The 22,500-nt window shown below is 43.4% G+C and overlaps 1 protein-coding gene and 1 long non-coding RNA gene across 7 annotated transcripts in view; one reads left to right on the plus strand and one right to left on the minus strand.

Moving 5' to 3' along the window:
* The window catches only part of LOC128635327 (uncharacterized), a 77,319-nt gene extending 61,708 nt beyond the window's left edge, over window positions 1-15,611 (minus strand). Inside the window, exon 1 of the long non-coding RNA XR_008398275.1 lies at window positions 12,188-15,611. This is a non-coding gene — a long non-coding RNA (uncharacterized LOC128635327). The remainder of the gene's footprint in view (window positions 1-12,187) is intronic.
* arhgap32b (Rho GTPase activating protein 32b) overlaps window positions 1-22,500 on the plus strand; it is a 127,116-nt gene that overhangs the window by 70,955 nt on the left and 33,661 nt on the right. For 5 of the 6 annotated variants that reach the window (XM_017492687.3, XM_017492690.3, XM_017492692.3 and 2 more), the window contains one exon: window positions 19,772-19,858. In XM_017492687.3, the coding sequence (XP_017348176.1) occupies window positions 19,772-19,858 (87 nt within the window). Of the gene's footprint in view, window positions 1-15,637; window positions 16,415-19,771; window positions 19,859-22,500 lie in introns of those variants that run through there. The other variant, XM_017492693.3, reaches the window with a different exon arrangement.

Consider the following 22,500-nt stretch of genomic DNA (forward strand, 5'->3'; position numbering starts at 1 on the left):
ACCTCAAACCATCAGACTCCTCCCTGCCGAGGAGCAGTGCTGATGCACAACCCACCTAAAAAAATAAATAAATAAAAACTCTGCAAGTAACTTGAGATGGCGATAGAGAGAGAAAAGTTCAGTAGAGCAGCTTTAACTCCACAGTGTGTCCCATGGCCATATTTGACTTCTGATTATGTCAGAATCTTTTCTTTTTTTTCCTTAATGTTGTGTTTAAACCTCAGCGTCATAAAATTGGTCGGGGGTTTTCACTGTTCTCCTCAAAAGGCCGGTGTGGACACAGGGATTTGTTCCAGCCGGGCAGGAGCCTCTGCTGAATCCACACGTTTAGTCAGTTGATCTTGGTCTTTAAATGACCGTTAGCTGGATGCAAGTTCTCCAGAGTTCACCTGAAGTCGTATCTCTCTGGCCACATCTGCTCGCAACAAGAGTGGAGGAGAAGCTGAGGAAAGCGGATGCATATGCGCTACGTTTTTTTTTTCTTTCTTTCTCTTCATTCTTCATGTAGCTGGAATGGAAATCTCTAGGCAAGTTTCATGGCTGGCTAGATCCCATAAATCTACCAAGTCTACTTTTTTTTCCCCCTCATTTTTCTTAAACCAGCGAACCAGGAATGAGAGTTTTGGGGGCTAAAATGTACTTCCTCCAAGACACAAATTTCCGCTCATGCAATATCAGGTCAGCTAAATGTGCTTCTCGGAGAGCAGGAACTCTCCTCCTCCGTTTACGTGCACCGATTTCGATGATTTGAATCGGTTTGACTCACAGTCTCCTGATGATACTGTTGGTACCATTCAGGATCCAATTCCAGCCTGAGATAATAAACAAATTATGAAGTAATTTTGGTGCTAAAATATACTGTAAATCAGCTTAGCAGTCTTGATACATCTGTGAATGTGAAATATTTACATTGAGAATTTCTCTGTAGTTATGAGCTTGAGCAATGAAGCAAATACGTGTGTGTGTGTGTGTGTGTGTGTGTGTTTGTGTGTGTGTGTGTTTGTGTGTGTGTGTGTGTGTGTGTGTGTGTGTGTGTGTGTGTGTGTGTGTGTGCGCGCGTGCGTGCCTCCAGTAGAGGGCAGTAGCTGATTGCTCTTGCCCATGGGCAGCAAAAGCAGCAGGGTATCACAATGACGGAGCATGACGTAAATCCTTCCCTTTCCTGCTTGGTAATCGGCTCATAATCGCGGTTTATTCACAAAACAGATTCCAGATTCAAGCCGGGTATAAACGGAGCTCAAAACAAATGTGTTCCTTGTGCATTGTGCGCTATTAGCATGGGACTCTGTTTGCTGCCCTGTATTTCTGCTCACACACTGCATGTCATCCTTCTCAGTGTGATTTATGAATGGTGGTTTTAATTACAGACCTGAGTCAAGCGATATTGTGTTGATTTGGGCTGAGATGCAGCCAGAGGCGTTCACACTGTGCACAGCACACTTAAGTCATGTGAACTCTGTGAGTAAAGGGAATTAGTTATCTTAAAAGTCTCTTGGATCTTATTAAAATGCCTATTGGACTATTAGCTCTCGGATTTGTCTTCACCTTAAACTAAATGCTAAATCAGTGGACGTTTTCGTAGCTGCTTTGACCTGTCCAGGCAGTGTATGCTGAAATACTTTTAATGAACTCTAAAACAACATCTACTGCAAAGCCCCAAATCCCAGCTGAAAAGCGCAGCGCGGAAAGCTTTCCCGTGACTACGCAGTCTCGGATTAGGATTGAATTTCCACTCTTGGAAAAAAACAGACTGCGTGTGTACGCACTCTGGAGCTTGCTTTGCATTTCGCATATCAATGGACAGTGGACGTGGGTGTGTTTTTATTGTCTCTGGCTTTGCCATTGCACACAATGAACGACTTGTACTGAAGGTCTTTCCAGCGCCGTGACTGGAAGCATGTGGCATGGTACCTGGCACTGCACACGAACCACAATGAGTCAAAGATTAAAGTGCTGTTCAGATTTAGTTACAGCCAAGCCTGAAATTGCCAAGTGCAGAAAATAGACAGGCTATGGCAGGGAGTGTTTACCCCCCTTGGTCTGTGTGTTCTAAGCCCTCATTGACTGTTAAACCAAAGGAAATAGTTTCCATGGATTCCCCTCCTGGCCTGCTGAGTGAACGAGTGAGCGAGCAAGAGGATCCAGTTGCTGCGAGGGTTTTACAGTGGCTGTGACTATCCTGTTACTGGGCCACGTGCTGTTCCTGCCCCCGTTTCTCAAATGGCGCTCCGGCACTCTTCCCCTGGATACGCACCTCTTGAACACAGTTTACTCCACAACCTCAGTGCCAGGCCCTCAATACCCCCTGAATGGATGTTCTCACATCTGAACTTTGAACGTTACTGTATATACGATATGTAAGGCACTCTGTGGTAAAAGATACACTCCCCTAAACTTTGTCTTCTCAGACATAAATTAATCAATATATGTCGCTTTGTTGTATAAGCTGCATTTATAAAAAAAAAAAAAAAAAAATTTGTAGTGCTCTAAGATTAGATTATATTAGTCTGATTAGTGTTGCTGTAGTTAAGTATTCCAGGTGAGAATTTGCTGCGTGCATGTTTACTGCCAATGTCTTACCAGAGATATATTTTTGCTTTCTTCTGTTTGTAAGTTTGAGCTTTGTTATGATGGTGCGCCAGACCTGAGCTTGTGCAGCGGCTTGATCTTTCATGCGTAATGCAAGGATAATTATTACTCCGTTGCGGGGGTCACCAGCCCTGTTCCTGGCGATCTACCTTCCTGAAGACTTTAGCTCCCAACCATAATCGTGCCCACCTGACCATCTAATCGCTGCCTTAACAAGTTCTTGATCAGCTAAAACAGGTGTGTTAGATTTGGGTTGGAGATGTAACCTGCAGGAAGGTAGATCTCCAGGAGGAGGGTTGGTGACCACTGCTCTATTGTCTAGAAGTTCGTTGTTATGAAAATGTTATTGTATAGCCATGTTTGCCAATCAAGCCTTGCAGTTCATTTTACAAGTAGCTTTTCTTTGATGGCTGACACACTTTAATGACTAATAATCCGTAGCATGTGTAGCTGTAGATCGGTTAGTTGTGTTGCCATCAGGCTTCTGGCAGTTTTCCATCCCATATCTCTTATCCCCACTAGCACTACTGTAATTGTAGTGTCCTTGTTTCATGTTTTTTTTTTTTTTTTTTTATATATATGTTCAGAAGTTTTAGGTAAAGATACACTGTGTGGCCAAAGGTTTGTGGACACCTGACCGTAATACTCATGTGTTTGTTGAGCATCTCATTCCAGATTTAGTCCGTTTGCTGTTAGAATAACTTCCACTCTTCTGGGAAGGCTTTCCACTAGATTTTGGAGCGTGGCTGTGGGGAATTGCCCATTCATCCACAAGCGCATTAGTGAGGACAGGCACTGGTGTCTGGTGAGGTGTCCGACAAGTGTCCACATACTTTTGGCCAGGTAGTGTACCAGTCACAGAGTGTTGCATTTTATATGATGATGATGATTATTTTCCTAAATAATTCTAACCTGCTGAGTATTTCACAGGTCAGGGTGCTTATTTTTCACCCTTTGCTATGTTGCTCAGACAACTTGCTTGTGTTGGCAGTGGAGGGGTTTATTTGTAAAATTTTTTGTGTTCATTCAAGCTTGTGTGCATGTGTAACATAGCCCAAAAAACGTACATCAGTGTTCTCAGATCTTTAGTATCAGTCTCCCTCTCTGAATCTGTCTCCCTCCACATCTTTTATATGGTCTGTGGAGAGAGTCAACCACTTTCACCTCTCGCCTTTTGTAGATGACATGTGGGCTCTTTAAGATATCAGACAGCCTGAAGAGAAGAGACTGAGAGAGGCTGCCTTCACCCCAGGGGGTCAGTATGTCTACTGTCAACCCCACACACATCAGTTTGATGCTAGAGTTGTAGTGCTATCTCAAGTGGAGCCACTTAGCAGCATCAGGCCAGTGTTCCAGGCCAGTGAAGAAGGCCAGTTAACCTGGGGGGACGACACTGGATGAAGACTCATTCAGTTGAAATGAATTGAAATGAAGATGTCACCTTCCCATCCTCTCTCCGTCCTCACTACAGGACAGGGAAGCCCGTGTTTCCTCTCAGATTGGAATGGTCAGCTGTTTATTTTCAGGCCAGTATTAATGTGTTGATCTGCACCATCTGCTAGTCTTGGGCAGACTGTTGGAAACGGATACGGCTTCTGCACGGTTAATGTCGCTGCCCAGATTTAGGAGGCAGAAGAAATATTTGGTTGAGTTCTGCCTCTAGTTGACTGATTGCCTTTATTATTCTGTCTCACTGAGATCCAAAATAAACTAACCTGCCCTGGATTTTCGTTCTGCTGATTGCTTATGCTGTCATTTGGCTTCTCAGTTGCTGACTATATTGTATTCTTCCTCGCTCAGATTTTAACAGCTTTCACTGACTCCATATACATGCACACTTTGACAATTATGTACAATTAAATAATGTACAATTATGATCAGATTTTTGCTTTGTAAACAGTAGACCATGATGTTTTGTATCAGATTATAACAGTATATTTGCGTGCAAGTGTCCACACACTGTCCCAGATGCAATAAAACTCCACAGCATGAAGAAAAGGCAAAATTGTGTGCAAGCTGCAGTCTTTTAAATCTCCTGATGCTATAATTGAGAGAAAACTAATTTTGAACATTTTTAAAATGTTTTAGTTGGTGAACTGGGTTATATCAAAATCATAATAATTGATCGACTAATGCCCGATGCTTAGTAGTGCCTACTCGGCGTAGCTCAAGGTCCCTTTCCAGAACCTCTACACTGACTGTCCCTCAGTGATGGAATGAACTTCCAACCTCAATCCAGACTGCAGAATCGGTCACTATCTTCAAAAAACAGCCAAAGACCCTCCTCTTCCGTGAACACCTAACTAACCCCTAAAAAAAAAGATCTTGTATGGTAGCACTACTTGTATTGTTCTCTGCTTGATATATCGCTTTGCTTGTATTTCCTCATTTGTAAGTCGCTTTAGATAAAAGCGTCTGCTAAATGAATAAATGTAAATGTAATAAATGCCATCACAAACTTTTTCTGAGAGTTCTGGGTATCATTAGTGCTTCATTAGCACACTGTTTCCATTATAAAAAGGGTGAACAAATGATAAATACATTAGCTAGCTCTGTTGTATTTGCCCTTGTTTTCGTTCTCTGCAAATCTGATTAATTAAGTTAACATGTGGTAGCTAATGCATATTAACCCCAAAATATGATGAGTTATAAGTTATATAGATTGGTTATAGGGATTTTATACGATTCAGTATAAATTATTCTGCTAACGTCTTTGTGGAAGCATATCGTATTTATGCTATTGAATAAAATTAAGCAAGTCTTTGGCTAAAGTTTATCTATACTTGCATTACCCACGAGGGATGTTATTCAAGTCTGGCAGTGTATTTTTACTTAAGAGTTTTATGTTTGAGTTTGTCTTGTGCTGCACTGTTCTGTATTTTGCTCAGTTTCATCACCGCTTCTTACGTTTGCGTTACTGATTTCGTAAATGTTTGTTTGTCATGTGTACAAGATAATACTAATCACAGTTCCTATTAGGGGTGTAATGATGCGTTCCAATCACGATTTGATTGGAGATATGGTACTGGCTCGACGATTTTTACTCCGAATGAAAATTGAGAAATAAAGAAAAAGAAAAACAATGACAGAAAAGACTCAGTTTTTCATTTCTGAATCATAAAGAACGCAAAGCAACGTGCAACTTGTGTCTCTATAAAACGAGATGCATCAAAAATGAGCTTGGACTGATTTTTCTTTTGGAGTCATTTGGGAATACTGTTGTAGCGTCAGCATCCTCAGAGTCCAGACCCTGTAAGTACGGCTCGATCATAATCTGCCAGCTTTAGACTCAGTCTGAGCATCTCAGCAGTGCTGCAGTGGGCGTGCATGTCTGCTCATGTGTACACTGTACATGTGAGTTCTGTGTACGTGCCTTAAAGACATGGTGTCTCAGCTGGTGGAGTTGAGTACTGATAGAGAAAACAAATGGTTGGGGGAGGGGGAGGTGGAAGCTGCAGATCTTTTCTTTGACCCCACCTCCTTCTGTGTGCTTCTGTGCACATCAGCGTTCTGTAAAGCTGCAAACAGGGCAGAGTCAGTGAATGCTTCTGTATGGGAACTAAATAAATATTTGAATTATCAGCAGTATGTGGGAAGAATTGGATATTAGAAAATGTCTCTTATGCCAGTTACACATGTGAGTTTAACCTCTGTTTTTCTTGTTACTACCAGTTTTTTTATTTTAATTTTTTTATTTATTTATTTATTTTAGACCTGTAAAACCCCCACACTATATGTGCGATTAATCACCGCTAATGTCCATCACAACCCCCATTCACTGTGAGCAATTCACCCAGCCGATGGCTATTCCACAAAGCATTTCCATTTCAAATACACAAGAAAATAGTACTTGAATACCTTTAAATATTATGACCTATTCTGTTGTACTGCACCAGACAGAATGAGCATTAGCGGTCGTGCTACACAACGACAGGTACACTGTGCTTTTGTAGTCAAATTTGTCCAGACAAAATTTTATAAAAAGAGGAAGTTTCATATATTCTACGTTCATTACACATGAAGTGAAATATTTCAAACCTTTTTTTTGTTTGTTTTGTTTTAATTATGATGAATATGGCTTACAGCTCATGGAAATCAAAAATCCATTATCTCAAAATATTAGAATAAAGAATTTATAATACAGCTTTACTTCTGACCAACACAAAGCGCTGACACTGGAGACTTCTTTCATAATTGTTAAATAAGCATCTCTCTCCAGACTGCTTCACTATATCAGAGATTTTTTTTAATGTCAGGTTGTTTGAAATGTCTGTTCATTACTGTGCTTAGATTAGATTATGTGGAGTGTCTGCCCACAAGTCCAGTTAAATTAGCTGTTAATATAGAAATGATAACGTATTAGGACGAGCAAATCAACATTATCCTGTGATATGTCTTGATGTAATTAATGAACAACGTCTGAGCAGTCAGATTCAAGACTTCAACATGTACTTGTGTGTATTTCACTTTTAACACTGTTCTGTAATAAGAGACTAGAGACCATAGATAATACATTTAAGGAGTAGTGATAGCTCATCTGCCGCTACATACCTCCAGTTCCCTTTAGAAATAGATAAGTTGTTAGAGAAAGCTCTGTTAGGGAGAATGGAGGAGACACGTTCACGTGGCGGGACAGGAAGATATTAGCGTGTTGCTGGTGTCCTGCTTCTGTTTTACTGTAGCGTAAGTGATGCCACATGACACAAAGCTGATGCTTATTTGCAGTGTTTTTCCTGTCAGAAGCATTTCCATTATAGCTTCTCACAACTATGAAATCTGCGTTCATAATGGGGTTCAGCTGGACTAGACGCAAACAGGCCTTATTACTGCAAACCCTGTTCAATCAAATCAACACTTATATAGAACTTTTTCAACAGCGTGGTTAAAAGATCTTACCCAGTAACATTTTGAAAGAAAAATTGAAAGAAACTCCAGAAATGATGAGGAAGAAGGTGATCGAAATGCATCAGTCTGGGAAGGGTTAAAAAGCTATTTCAACGGGTCTGGAATTCCAAAGAACCACAGTGAGAGCCATTATCTCCAAATGGGAAAACTCGGCACAGTAATGAACCTTCACAGAAGTGGCAGACTGTCACACACCGTGACGGAGCCGAGATACAGCGGATGCAAGTGCAGGATAACAGTATTGTTTATTTAAAGAGACTGACAGGCAGACAAATCCAAAACGTGATCCAAGACGTAATTCATAAACAGGCAAGAGGTCAGGCGATTGGCAAACAGACATACACTGGGCAAGGCAGGAATCTAGGTCGTTATACAAAACAAGACACGAACTAAGACGAGTAACTGGAAGCGGATATCCAGCACGAACTGACTATGACTATGACACGAATTACACTAACGCTAAACATTCACTTCGTATTTCGTATTTCTTACTTCTTACTTACTTACTTACTTATTTAATCTTCCGCGTTGTGTGCTGGGAAGCGCGCGGTATATATGCGGACATGATTACCCTCGCAACTGCTAACAGCTGAGGGTAATCCGGACACACGTGACTTCCCAGCCAATGACGGAACAGGGAGGAGACATGACAAACATAAACAAAACCCACGTGTCCCGATGTCCGTACGGTCACAGCGGAAAAGCAGGTGCTCGCGCATTCGCGCTTCGAGCACGCTGCTTCAAGGGGGAATCGTGACAGAACCCCCCCCTAAAGGCACTCCTCCCGGAGTGCCATGAGTCACCCATCTTCATTGGCGGCCCCGGCCCCCTGGGTTGGATGTCCCGAGCAGAGCCAGGAAACGGCACGGTGTTCTTGGCGGCGTAGGGAAGCAGAGCGACGACCTCAGCTGGACAGGGAGGCTGAGCGACGACCTCAGCTGGACGGGGAGGCTGAGCGACGACCTCAGCTGGACGGGGAGTCTGAGCGACGACCTCAGCTGGACGGGGAGGCTGAGCGACGACCTCAGCTGGACGGGGAGGCTGAGCGACGACCTCAGCTGGACGGGGAGGCTGAGCGACGACCTCAGCTGGACAGGGAAACGGAGCACTGTACTCAGCGGAGCAGGGAAGCAGGGCGACGTCCTCGTCTGAGCCTGAAAGCGGAGCGACGTCCCCAGCTGAACGGGAAGGAAGAGCGAAGTCCCCTGTAAGGCCAGGGAGAGGAACGTGGGTCTCCTCGACGCAGAAGGGGGGAACGCTATCTGCCATGGAGCAGGATGACTGAGCAGTGTCCACAGCTGAACAGGGGGGCTGAGTGACGACCTCAGCTGAACAGGGAAACAGAGCGCTGTACTCAGGAGTGCAGGAGAAGTCCCTTGTGAGGCCAGGGAGAGGAGCGTGGGTCTCCGTGGGGCCAGGGAGAGGAACGTGGGTCTCCTCGACGCAGAAGGGGGGAACGCTATCTGCCATGGAGCAGGAAGGCTGAGCGACGTCCACAGCTGAACAGAGGGGCTGAGCGGCGTCCTCAGCTGAACAGGCGGGCTGAGCGGCGTCCTCAGCTGAACAGGCGGGCTGAGCGGCGTCCTCAGCTGAACAGGCGGGCTGAGCGGCGTCCTCAGCTGAACAGGCGGGCTGAGCGGCGTCCTCAGCTGAACAGGCGGGCTGAGCGGCGTCCTCAGCTGAACAGGCGGGCTGAGCGGCGTCCTCAGCTGAACAGGCGGGCTGAGCGGCGTCCTCAGCTGAACAGGCGGGCTGAGCGGCGTCCTCAGCTGAACGGGGAGGCTGAGCGGCGTCCTCAGCTGAACGGGGAGGCTGAGCGGCGTCCTCAGCTGAACGGGGAGGCTGAGCGGCGTCCTCAGCTGAACAGGGCAGCGGGACAGCCTCCTTGGCTGTGCAGGGCAGCGGGACAGCCTCCTCGGCTGTGCATGGCAGCGGGACAGCCTCCTCGGCCTGTCCCTCTGAGGTCGCCATGTTGACCTCAGGTGAGAGCTCCACAGCTGAGACCTCCCCGTAGGCCTCAGGCTGGAGCTCTGCTGTCCTCATTGCCCCCCCAAAAAAAATTTCTGGGCCAGCCTTCACCTCTGGACTGCGCAGCAAGGTGTGCCTCCCCTGCAGTGGAAAGCCCCAGATGCTCAGGTTACTCTGCTGGCTGTGTTGCAAGGCGGACTGTGGCGTGAGCGGAGCTTGGTGATGCGTGTCGGCGGACTGTGGCGTGAGCGGAGCTTGGCGGTGCGTGTCGGCGGACTGTGGCATGAGCGGAGCTTGGCGGTGCGTGTCAGCGGACTGTGGCGTGAGCAGAGCTTGGCTGGGCATATCAGCAGCCTGTGGCGTGAGCAGGGCCTGGCTGTGCGTGTCAGCAGCCTTGAACGGGAGCTCAGGGACTGGAGGCTGGACCTGGAGCTCAGGGACTGGAGGCTGGACCTGGAGCTCAGGGACTGGAGGCTGGACCTGGAGCTCAGGGACTGGAGGCTTGACCTGGAGCTCAGGGACTGGAGGCTTGACCTGGAGCTCAGGGACTGGAGGCTTGACCTGGAGCTCAGGGACTGGAGGCTTGACCTGGAGCTCAGGGACTGGAGGCTTGACCTGGAGCTCAGGGACGTCAGGCTTGACCTGGCGCTCAGGGACGTCAGGCTTGACCTGGCGCTCAGGGACGTCAGACTTGACTGGGACTTGGACATCAGGGACATGAGACTTGACTGGGACTTGGACTTTCCTGACTGGAGGCTTGGCTTGGATCTCAGGGTTGAGCTCTGTATGACGTTGCCTGTAGTAGTGGGTAAACGGCAGGGCAGGTTCGCCTTCCAGACTTACACCCCTGAGAAGTTGTTCTAGCTCCTCCTTCGCCTCCGGACTCCCGAATCGCAACATGAAATCCCCCACAAACTGTTCTACACCGTCCAGGTTCCTACAGTGCTTCTCCAGTTTGAGCTGAACCCATTGACGGGCCAGTCCAAAGAACCGGGACCACATAAATCGGAGCCATTGCTTCTCCTCTGGTTTCGGGTCTAACAGACTGGCGAAGTAGTATTGACAGTCTACCAGGAAATACTCTGGGGCACCGAAAAATCCGTCAAATGGGTCTGGAAGCTCCATAAATGTCCATTGTGGGAAGTGGACGGAGTCCATAGCGGGGACGGTTGGCATCGACTTCCGGGTTCCGCGTCTCCTCCGTTCTCCTGCTGCATCCATGTTTCGGCGGAAGATTCTGTCACACACCGTGACGGAGCAGAGATACAGCGGATGCAAGTGCAGGATAACAGTGTTGTTTATTTAAAGAGACTGACAGGCAGACAAATCCAAAACGTGATCCAAGACGTAATTCATAAACAGGCAAGAGGTCAGGCGATTGGCAAACAGACATACACTGGGCAAGGCAGGAATCTAGGTCGTTATACAAAACAAGACACGAACTAAGACGAGTAACTGGAAGCGGATATCCAGCACGAACTGACTATGACTATGACACGAATTACACTAACGCTAAACATTCACTTCGTATTTCGTATTTCTTACTTCTTACTTACTTACTTACTTATTTAATCTTCCGCGTTGTGTGCTGGGAAGCGCGCGGTATATATGCGGACATGATTACCCTCGCAACTGCTAACAGCTGAGGGTAATCCGGACACACGTGACTTCCCAGCCAATGACGGAACAGGGAGGAGACATGACAAACATAAACAAAACCCACGTGTCCCGATGTCCGTACGGTCACAGCGGAAAAGCAGGTGCTCGCGCATTCGCGCTTCGAGCACGCTGCTTCAAGGGGGAATCGTGACACAGACCTTCCAAAATTCCTCCAAGTGCACAGCAGCTACTCATCCATCATCAATAAAGGTCACTGCATCAATAAAGGTCACTGTTCATGACTCCACTATCAGAAAGACACTGGGCAAAAATGGCATCCATGGAGTGGTGAGGGGAAAACCACTTCTAACCTAGGCGAACATTTAAGGCTCATCTGATTTTTGCCAAAACACACGATGATGATCCTAAAACCTTTTGGGAGAAGGTTCTGTGGATTGATGAGTCGAAAGTAGAACTGTTTGGAAGACAAGGGTCCCGTTACATCTGGCGTAAACCAAACACTGAATTCCACAAAAAGAACATCATACAGTCAAGCATGGTGGTGGAAGTGTGATAGTGTGGGGATGGTTTGCTGCTTCAGGGAAACATGGATTCTAAAGGAGACAGTCCTAAAGTAGAATGTCCAATCTTCAGTCCATAAGCTGAAACTCAAGTGCAACTGGATTATACAGCAAGACAATGATCCAAAGCATAGGAGTAACTCCAATGGCTCAGGGAAAAAAAACAAAATTAAATTTTTGGAGTGGCCTAGTCAAAGTCCTGACAGTTTGTGCTCGAAAACCCTCCAATGAGGCTGAAATAAAGCAGTTCTACAAAGGAGAGTCGGCCAAAATTCCCCCACAGTGCTGTGAAAAGACTGATCTTCAGTTATCAGAAGTGTTTGGTTGCAGATCTTATGTTTAAGAGGGCAATTAGTTTTTCACATAGGTGATGAGTGTTGAATAACTTTTTTTTTTTTTTTTTTAATTCAATAAAAAAAAATTTATATAAAAACTGCATTTTGTGTTTATTCAGATTGCCTTTGTTTTATGATGTTTCATTTGAAGATCTAAAACTATTTAGTATGAGAAAGGAAGAAGAAATCAGGATGGGGGCATATACTTACTTGTGTCTCAATCTGCTTGACCACCCTCTCCTCCACTCTCCACTGCATTTGACCTCCACTCTCTGCTGAGCTGCTTTAATGCATCCATCTTTGCCATGCAGTTCTCGTGTAGTTCTCAAAATGTGCCACATTGAAAGCGTCTGACACTAGCTTGTCCTTCTTATTTACATAATATGTGCAAAAATGTATAATATAGAGTATACATAAATAAAAGGTCCTGCTCGTTTTGAAGTTTGAAACTGGGCTGCACTTCTAATTATAGAGCGATGGTGTATGTGATGTGTGCTAGCTGCTGAACTGGATCTGTAGAGCAGGGTGTCAGGTTTTTCATTACGGCAATAAAAAAAACCGTCACATAGATGAGATGTGACCTACTTTACTACCAGCATTATTATTACTCCTCACATAGGACCAAAAGAAATGGGTCATTTATGCAGCACCATTAATCTTAGTTGCTTTGATGATATTTAGAAATTGTAAGGCGTTCTTTCAGGGGTACACACCACTTCTTGAAATGCCATCAGACTAAACATCCACATCCTGTGAGTGACATTCAGTATGTTTACATAGACAACAATAATCTGATCTTAACCCGGTTAAGACAATACTCTGATACTCTGGTTATTAACAGCGATTATTGATTACCTTAATCCAGCTAAAGTCATACTCGAAGTAAAAAAAAAAAATAAAAAATGTGGCGTATTCCTATTTTAGTCGCGTTATCAACGTGCATCATAGACATGTACACACCTTAATCACACTGTTAACGTCGTGTGGGAGTTTTCACCGCATTTTGCGGCAGGACACGTACACACACGGCAGTGCTCAACCATTTAACGGCAAACAAGAGAGGACGGTTGCGTCCGAAACTGCGTGTTTACCTGCTATAGGCCTATAGTAGGCGAAATACATGCATCTCGGCTACTATATAGTAGGTAAGCATGTGGTTTTGGACGCAGCCCACGGCTTCAAGCAGTCGTCTATTTGAACGTACAGCATAACAAATAATTAACTGCACTTGAAGCTTTCGTAAAATTATAAATGAAATGGCCAAAAACTGTATGTTGATACGTGAAATTCTGGAGGGAACGTCGGGTGGCGTGGAGTGGGGACTTAATGACGTGTGCCGTTAATCTATCTATATTCTATAACATGTAAAACGGGAACATGAAAAGAATATTCTAAAAGCGACTCATGTAAACACCTTAATCACAATATTGTCTTATTCAGAATAAGGTCAATAATTAGATTACTGCTGTCTATGTAAACGTAGTCATTGTTAGTGTAGGTTTCTAAGCTATTTACAGGCTGGGTGAAGTTAAGTGCAAATTTCCTGCTCATGTTTTATGCATTTGGTTAATGCAATAAAATTGTTGGATATTCATCTCTTGTATAGATTCAGTACTCCGATATATATATCCTTTCCTGATTCGAAATCATGTGGCTTTTTGGTGATACATGCATACATAAACTAGGCCACTATTGGGTTATTATTTTATGATGTTTATACTTGTTTGCATTTGATTTCTTCTGGCCCAGTTTATAGGTTGTCCATCCTACCAGTGCCAAAGAGATATCTCTAAAGATGTTCATTCGTGGTCTATTAACGATCCACTGATTTAAATGTGTTTAAATATGCATCATTTTCTATAGTAAATAATAAATGACTTGATGTGACAGGTCTACAAATATTCACAAAACTAAAGAATTGACTGCTCTTTTACTGTCATCAAGAAATCAAGGTTCTATGAACATGCACATCTAAAATGTCTCCCAGCTCTAGATGCCCCTCCCCCTTGGATACGTATTTACATACTGATTGATGATTGGATTATATGATGCAATGACACTTTAATACCTTGTGTTTAATACTAATTGACATTAGATTTTTGGCTTCTGTTGTATAAAATAATGGGACTAAACAGGTTGTAGTAACAATTTAAAAACTTTATTTAAAACACAAATTTTTCATTTATAGGATATAATTGTAAAAATCATGTTCAAGTTCAGGGTGGAAAACCTAATGCATTATGTTTGATTCCTTATTCTTGAGTGTCTCTGTATTCGACTTTTTTCTCTCTCTGCTCTCAGCACACCAAACTGGCCAGTGAACAAGCTTTAACGGGTTTAAGATGTGTTCATTAAAGCAATAAATCTTCCAGTTTCTGCTTGCAGAATGCTTTGGAGAAGTGTTTATCATAGTGTATCAAGGGGCAGGAATGTGCTGTTCACCCTCTTCCACATACATGTGCTCACAGACACCCACGATTGGTTAGTGTATGTTGAGTGTACCATCCATCCCACCCAGGGAGCACGGTCAATTTCGCGCTCTTGTCTCCAGGCCAGGGGTGGCTGTGGCATTGTTGATCAGGCTTAAGTGTTTATTACACCTCACATAATTTAAGCCTACTTTATTATGCAGTCTCTTGAATGTATTATTTGATGCACAGACGTATGGGTACACCCTTAAAAACCTGTTTTGGCTAATCGATTACATTTGGTGTACAGGGAAAATATTCTGTAAATTTTGGCTGAGATCCTGTTCGAAGATTTCACAGAGTGACTTAATTCTGATGGTTCAGTAAGAGTCGGTCATTACATTGAGTATACAGACTTTCCTCTGTGGATCTCCATGTGTTCTTTTGAGATGTTATTAAAGCCTACACTAAAAGCTCTGTATTTGATCATTGTGTTCTTTAGCAATCCTTTGTAAACTGTGTGTCATGTGAAATTGATTAAGGAAAGGTTATGTGAGTTTTGAGATCATCTTCGCTTTTGTGGTTCCCGAGTATTTGCTTTGGCCTGCATTACTGAAATAATAGTGATGTAAGAAGTATACTCGTACACTGTATATTTCTGACACCACAGCATGGACATAGTCATGTGTTTGCTTTTGTTTTTTTTTTGTTTGTTTGTTTGTTTGTTTGTTTTTTTTCTTCCCCTCCACAGTAATAGTTTCTCAGGAGAGATTTCTCACTTGTGCGCTGGTTTCTTGGCTCCTTCTCGCCTTCCGTGTGGCTGCTATGTGTCTTGAGGCTCCTCCAGGAAAGTCTTTATAATTGTCCTCAGATGTGATGGCATGCCATTGCAGCTGTGGCAAATTTAATTCCTCCATGGCCTGTGTTTTTTAACACTCCTATCACGGACGTCGCCTTGGGTTCACCTCTCATCTAAAGCCATGTGCTCTATTGAGAACGTCGACCATGCTGCTTTGGGATTGCATGATTAGCTTGGAGATGTCCACACAGCCAGCTGGATCGATCTCATACAGGCCAGGTTTTAAAAAAAGAAAATTCAATAAACAAACCAAAAAAAAAAAAAACACGAAATGGAAAACAGCATGAATTGGTTTGAGTAATCTAGAAGTCTTCTGCTCTTGATATTACTGTTTACTGGCTTGAATATGGGCAGTGAATTCTTGGGGGGGGGGGGGGGGGGTTGTGTTTTTTTTGTTTTTTCTTGTCTTCCTGCCCAAGCACCTATTGTCCCTTACAGTCTCTCCTTCTCCCAGTATTTGTCTCTGTCAGAGTGTTCCTGACGTCTGGCCCGTACTAATCCCAGAGGGGGGGAAAGAGCGCACAAGGGCGCGTGCTGGAGAAGCAGTCTGGGCTGTTGCAAGGGCAGCCCCCTCCTTCCACCCTTGCCTTTTGGTGTACTAGTTCACTGCTTTGTCCCACGGACTGTACCAACGAGAGTGCGTAGGGGGAGGAGGTTGTACAGAGGGGAAGGCAGGAGGGAATTGTAGCATGTGCTGCTGAAAGGATATTCGAGATTGGTACATCGAGCAGAACCACTCTTATTCATCATTCTCCGTTCAGTCGTACCTCTGTTAGTCTGCAAACTGGACATGTGGTTTAATCCCATGCTGAATAATCAGGACTTTGGGTGACCGTGTGGGGCATCAGGAGCGTGATGAGAAAAACAAAACAGTGGAGCTGAGACACCAGAGCAGTTTTGCAGAATCCAGTAATAGCCATCACTCTGCTGCTTGTGTTTGTATGAATGCGTCAGTGGGAGGAGCGAAGTCTTGCTACCGTGTTAGGACGGAGCACTAGAGAGGCAGCACCACCGATATCTGCTGAGCGGAACGGCAAGTGTGTGTCTCCCACAAACCACGCTCCCGCTGAGTGATGGAGATGAAAGGCGGGCTGAGGGGGAGGAAGCATTGAGGAGGAACAAAAGACTGGCTTAAACATCTTACCGGTACAGACGGGACGCTGAGTCTGTGTGAGTCCCTCCTGTCTCTCTCTTTCTCTTCTTACTGCTCTTGATTTGTTCGCCGTTCACTTATAGTCTGTTCTGCACCTTGTACCTAAAGGCTACAGATGTTTGGCTGTCTTTTCATACCAAGGGAGCTAATCAATGCATTTTTGCTTCTGCTGTTAACTTGGAGCTCTATATTCAAGCTGTTTTCTCCAAGTGGATCTTTTCACATCTTTTATATTTGTTAATTTGAAGTTTTCCTATCTATAAAACTTCTGTTCTGTCCATAACCACAGAATAGTCCTTCTGATGATGCCACACGACCGCGACGGACAAGAATGCTCCAACACTGTTGACCAGAATATAAAACTAAGTAATAACTAATAATAATAAAAAATAGTTTTTACTATCGGCCAGAATGCACCCGCAGTGGAATCAAGGTATTGAACGATTTTCCAACTCTGTTCAAAAGTACAATCATTTCGGTCTTCATTACCAGCAATACCTATAAAGATACTGTGTGGTCACGAGGGAAAGTATTTTTATTTAGACATGGCACCTAACAGCCGGGTTAGATTTGTAGTCATGGCGTTCGCAGAGGGACGTTTCTCCGTGCTCGTTCCGCAGTGAGTGTGTTAGTGCACTGTGGTTTGCAGCGGTTATATCGAGCTGTTCTGGATAAATAGGTCATTCTCTCTCTCTTGCGTAGAGTTTTTGGAAGAGCCACTCTGGCTCATAGGCAGTGTGATGATTACTGCAGCTCAGCTGGCCAGAAGTGCAGCTTCACTAATGAGCCGGGTGAAAAACCACCACCTCTGGTTCTCGGCCACACTTTCTGTGATCTCTCCTTTACTGGTCAGCCTCACTTTACCGTGAATACACCAATGGCTCAACCTTGCATTGTGCACAGAAGAGTAACTAATGGCTTTACCTGCTTTTTTATTATAATTATTATTTTTTTTTTTTTTACCTTTTTACAAGCAGTAGTAAAGTTTCAAGCAGAAATGAATGTGGAAAGAAAGAACATGCAAGAACAGTGCAAAAAGAAAGAAAGAAAAAACATGCGTGTACCTTGTGAAAGAAAGAAAGAACTTGCAAAAAACATGCAGAAGAATGAAAGAAAGAACATGCCAGACAGAGAAAAAGAAGAACATGCAAGCACCATGCAAAGAAGAAAGAAAAAACATGCTAGACAGAGAGAAAGAAAGAAAGACCATGCAGGAGAAAGGGAAAAACATGTAAGAGAACAAAAGAAAGACTATGCAAGAAAAAGAAAGAAAAAGGATGTGAATGAAACATGCAAGAGAAACAATGAATACATGCGAAAGAAAGAAAAAACATGCAAAGGAAAAAAAGTGGAGCTGAATTTGTAGAAGAAAGAGTTGATTTTATTGTAAGACAAGCTGATTGTCTCTGCGCTGCTTCTGCTGTTGTTGCTGCTGCTGCTGTTATTATTATTATTATTATTATTATTATTATTATTATTATTATGATGTGCTATAAATGCCTGTAGGGTTTAATGGGTTTACATAGATTCAGTTCAAATAAACAATCCCACTCGAGCTCCTTCATGCTCGAAATAGTAAGCATTAACTCAAGGATGGTGTATCCTAGGATTTACAACCTGCTGTATTTGTGTTGCTCTGAGCAGTCAGGGTTCATTTACCCACACTGTGCACTTTGCTTGACCTTTTTTAAAAAAAATTTCTTTTAATAGTTTTTGTCCCAAAATGAATTATTATTCATTTTACAGGATTGTTTTTCTGATATACATCTGTTTAAGGTCTGATATATGTAAACGATCTCGGTTCTGATTGGCTGATCTCTTTACTTGACTGAGGTTAGAGGTTTATCCATCGTGAGCCAGCTCTCAATGGTGTAAACACTCAGACTGCAATGTGGAGACTCCTTTACTCACGACTTTCTTGAATGTAACTGGGTCAGCCCAGCTGCTTTATACTGTATAGGCAGACATATATAAATGTGTTCATGGTAGTGACATCAGAACCGTGAGGAAATCAAACCAGACTGCCTTTGCAGCTTCGTTTCTATACTGTCCCTCCAGGATTTTACGATTGCAGAAATTAATGCCAAATTAAGCAAACTCGGCAATAAATAGTGAGTGTGAGCAATAGCGTGTGATTGGCTCACTCATTGCCCAATTATTAATCTCCAGGTAGAGGTCACTCTGTAAAGCAAGGTTAAAATGAGCTCTTCTTGTCTGATATTAGAGATTCAGTTTGTTAGTGGAGCTTTATACACATGCCGAAACGTCTGTCAAAGTGTTATCTGGAATAAATAAATGCAAATAAAAGAGGCTTGTAGAATATATATATAAGGGCTTCTGCTAAATGCCTCAGCAAACCAGATCACACAAAGCCAGATACAAAGAGATCCCTATTTGTTTATTGATGTTGAGCTTGATTTAGGAAGGCATCATTGTTTGTAGAGTAGCAGAACATAATGGAGTGTGCGCGTGTGTGTATGTGCATATAAATGCACGCTTCTCTCTGAGGTGCTTCCCAATCTTTTATTGTCAGCACAGCCATCTGAGGCTCAGCAGTAATGATGTGTCAATCACAGAGTGATTCACAGCAGGCCGGAGAGACACGTGACACACACGCACACACCAGAAGTGTCGCGAGTGATGCAGAGCGGAGAACAGTTTGTCACCTGTAAAGCCCAACATGTATTCTGGCATTTACTTCTATAGCCTCTGAATACCATCGGCAATCGACACAAGCGTACTACGCACATGGGAAAATGTAATATCAAGCTTAATGTGATTTCTATAACTGACCTTTACCTACATGTGTTTCTGCTTTCGGATCCCGTCACATCAGCAAGGAACGGAGAGAATGAGATGTAGTATGTAGGAGCCAGCTGGTGCCAGTTCATTCCCAATTATGGCATGATGCGCCATTAACAATGTCTTTAATTGGGGAATGTAACATACTATTTGCTTTATAAGTGAACTAGGTCCATGTTCTGAGTGGCTGCATTTCTTTATGAATGACACACTCCAGATAATTTGATTTGTGTGCACTTAGAGATGTCATTTCCGTAGAATAGCAGCGATCTCCTGCTGTGCCAGTTTAACACACTGCAGCAGTAATCCCATTTATCGTCATCTATTATTCATAGTATGTAGGAGAAATGCTCAGCTGGTGACAAATCATCCAATGCCCCTTCAGCTTACCTTGTAGCACCCAAAGGAAGTGCTGTGAACGGAGCCTTAGCAAAGGACTAAAGGATGTGAAACCACTAATGTGTCTTAAACGTAACAGTTTTCATCTAACAGCCTTATTTACATCTCTACCTTCGTGTGTGTGTGTTTTTTTTTTTTTTTTCCCCCCTTTTTCTTCTTCTTCTTTCTTTCAGCTGAGCCTCGCTGAAGAGCAGAGTGAAGTGAGCCGGAATGGCCTGGAGTCGAAAGAGCTGGTGTACCTGGTTCACATCTACTGTCAGGTGTGCATGTCTTTGGCACTTTTTAGATGATCAACAATAATAGCATACGCAAACACCTGGATGACCGCCTCCTGTAAAATTAGTATTACGTGGGACTAATCACTGCAGTCATTAAGGGAAAGTCTGAATACTGTATGTGACTGAGTGGTGTGCTGCGGCCCCACTCGAACAAAGTTACTGTTATCACCCCAATCTTTGATATATTCCTATAACATATCCTAAAATGTCTTATTCCTCTTATAACAGCAATTTACCAATGAATACTATTCTTTTTTCTTAAAGAACTGGAAGTCATACTTTTTTATATTTTTATAATTGCATCTATCTATCTATCTATCCAAGCTAGTTCCTCTCATCACTTACAATATAGCAGCTATAAATAATTGTTCATTCACATTCTCTTGAAGTTAACAAGACACAAAAAAACAGTTTGTTAAAGCGAAAGACCTCCTTCCTTTCCAATTGCAGAAAATGTTCCAGGTTTAGCGCTGACTGTTACAAAGTGCTGACACGGACTACTTCCACAAAATGTACATTTCTTATCGTCAATGGGGATTGCGAGTTTCAAATCCTGATAATGCCACAGCAGTCCGTGGCCTGGAGTTCAAGGGAGCAAAAATTGTCTGTGCTCTCTCTCCAGTCGCAGCAACAGTTGCCGACCATGGCGTTTGTGAGCTCGTGCATGAGGAAGCGGGTGGAAAGCTCTTTCCTCCAAGTAACAGAATATACCTTGTTACTCAATACAGAAACAATACTGTAATGTTTCCTTACAACTTCAATGATTGTAGCCATAAATTTTAGAAAGCACACAAAGCATATTTACATAATTTCAGTTCTAGATTCCTAAGAAGCAGGCTAAAAGTGACCGTGAAACTCAAAAAGGAGATATTCCGAGAGTAGAAGTGATATTATCACAGATACTTGGCTCATATAGCATACAGATACCTGAAACACAAAAAGCACTGGTGTTTGGATTCTCTTAGATGGAAACTGTCAGGAAAACAGAATAATAAATGGGTCTGAGAACATGGAAACAACCATGTGCCAAATAAATGTTGCAGGAAAGGATTGAAAGTGCCTGAATTGGGAATCAAGTGAATGTGTAGCTAATTACTAACCATAAGCAGGAGTTTGAAAACAAGGTGGTGATTTCTTTCTCTGCAGTCTTAAGACAGCCAGGAGCATTATAGCACACTCAACTACTTCTCAAGCTGTCTAGTTGGTGACTCAATTAAGAATACAACCTAGGTTAGGATTGGTAACCAGTTGGCATTCGCCTTATCAGGAGATCACAAGTGCCACATCAATCCATGGCTTGGAGTCCAAGGGAGTATAATTGGACATGTTCTCTGTTCTCTCTTCCTGAGGTGTGACACTAACCAGTCATGGGCATCTGTAAGCTCATGTATGTGGAAGAAGGCAGTTAATGTTTTCCTCCAAGTGTGTTCAGCTGCCCTGTGACATGGCATTCAAACTGCAGTCTGAGTGTACGTGTTTCGGAGGACGCACACGCTGATGCTAGCCTTCACCCGTTCCACTTGGTAGTTGTCATATGTAGCAACAACTAATCGATAAAATCGGTATTAATCGATTATGAAAATCGTTGTCGGCGAATCTCATTATCAATTAGTTGGTCTGCGCGTGGCATGGGGGAGATTCACTCATTATATTATTTTACATTACGTGTACCCCGCCTTGTGCCCGATGCTCCCTGGGATAGGCTCCAGGTTTGCCCGTGACCCTGAAGAGGATAAGCAGTATAGAAGATGGATGGATGTTACCCTCCCAAGGAGTAGTCGACCAACAAAGATCACTCCAAGAGCAAGACGTGTAATAGTCTGCGAGGTCACAAAGGAACCCAGGGTAACTTTTAAGCAACTACAGGCCTCTCTCCCATTGGCTAATGTTCATGAGTCCAGCATCAAACGAATACTGAACATCAATGGTGTGCATGGCAGGGTTGCAAGGAGAAAGTCACTGCTCTCAAGAAAGAACATTGCTGTCCCTCTGCAGTTTGCTAAAGATCACATGAACAAACCAGAAGGCTATTGGAAAAATATTTTGTGGCTAGATGAGACCAAAATAGAATTTTTGGTTTAAATGAGAAGGGTTATGTTTGGAGAAAGGAAAATACCATCTATGAAACATGGTAATGGTAGTATCATGGTTTGAGCCTGTTTTGTTGAATATGGTCCTGGATAGCTTGCCATCATTGATGAAACAATGAATTCTGAATTATACCAGCTAAAGAAAAATGTCAGGACATCTGTCCATGATCTGAGTCCCAAGAGAAAGTGGGTCATGCAGCAAGACAATGACCCTAAGCACACAAGTTATTCTACCAAAGAATGGTTAAAGAAGAATAAAGTTAATGTTTTGGAATGGCCAAGTCAAAGTCCTGACCTTACTCCAATAGAAATGTTGTGGAAGGACCTGAAGCAAGCAGTTATGTGAGGAAACCCACCAACATCCCAGAGTTGAAGCTGTTTTGAGGAACGGACTAAAATTCCTCCAAGCCGATGTGCAGGACTGATCAACAGTTACCAGACACGTTTAGTTAATTATTGCTGCACAAGGGGGTCACACCAGATACTGAAAGCAAAGGTTCACATACTTTTGCCACTCACTGATGTGTAACATTT

The sequence above is a fragment of the Ictalurus punctatus genome, chromosome 18 (assembly GCF_001660625.3).
Source record: "Ictalurus punctatus breed USDA103 chromosome 18, Coco_2.0, whole genome shotgun sequence".
In the NCBI taxonomy this organism is placed as follows: domain Eukaryota; kingdom Metazoa; phylum Chordata; class Actinopteri; order Siluriformes; family Ictaluridae; genus Ictalurus; species Ictalurus punctatus.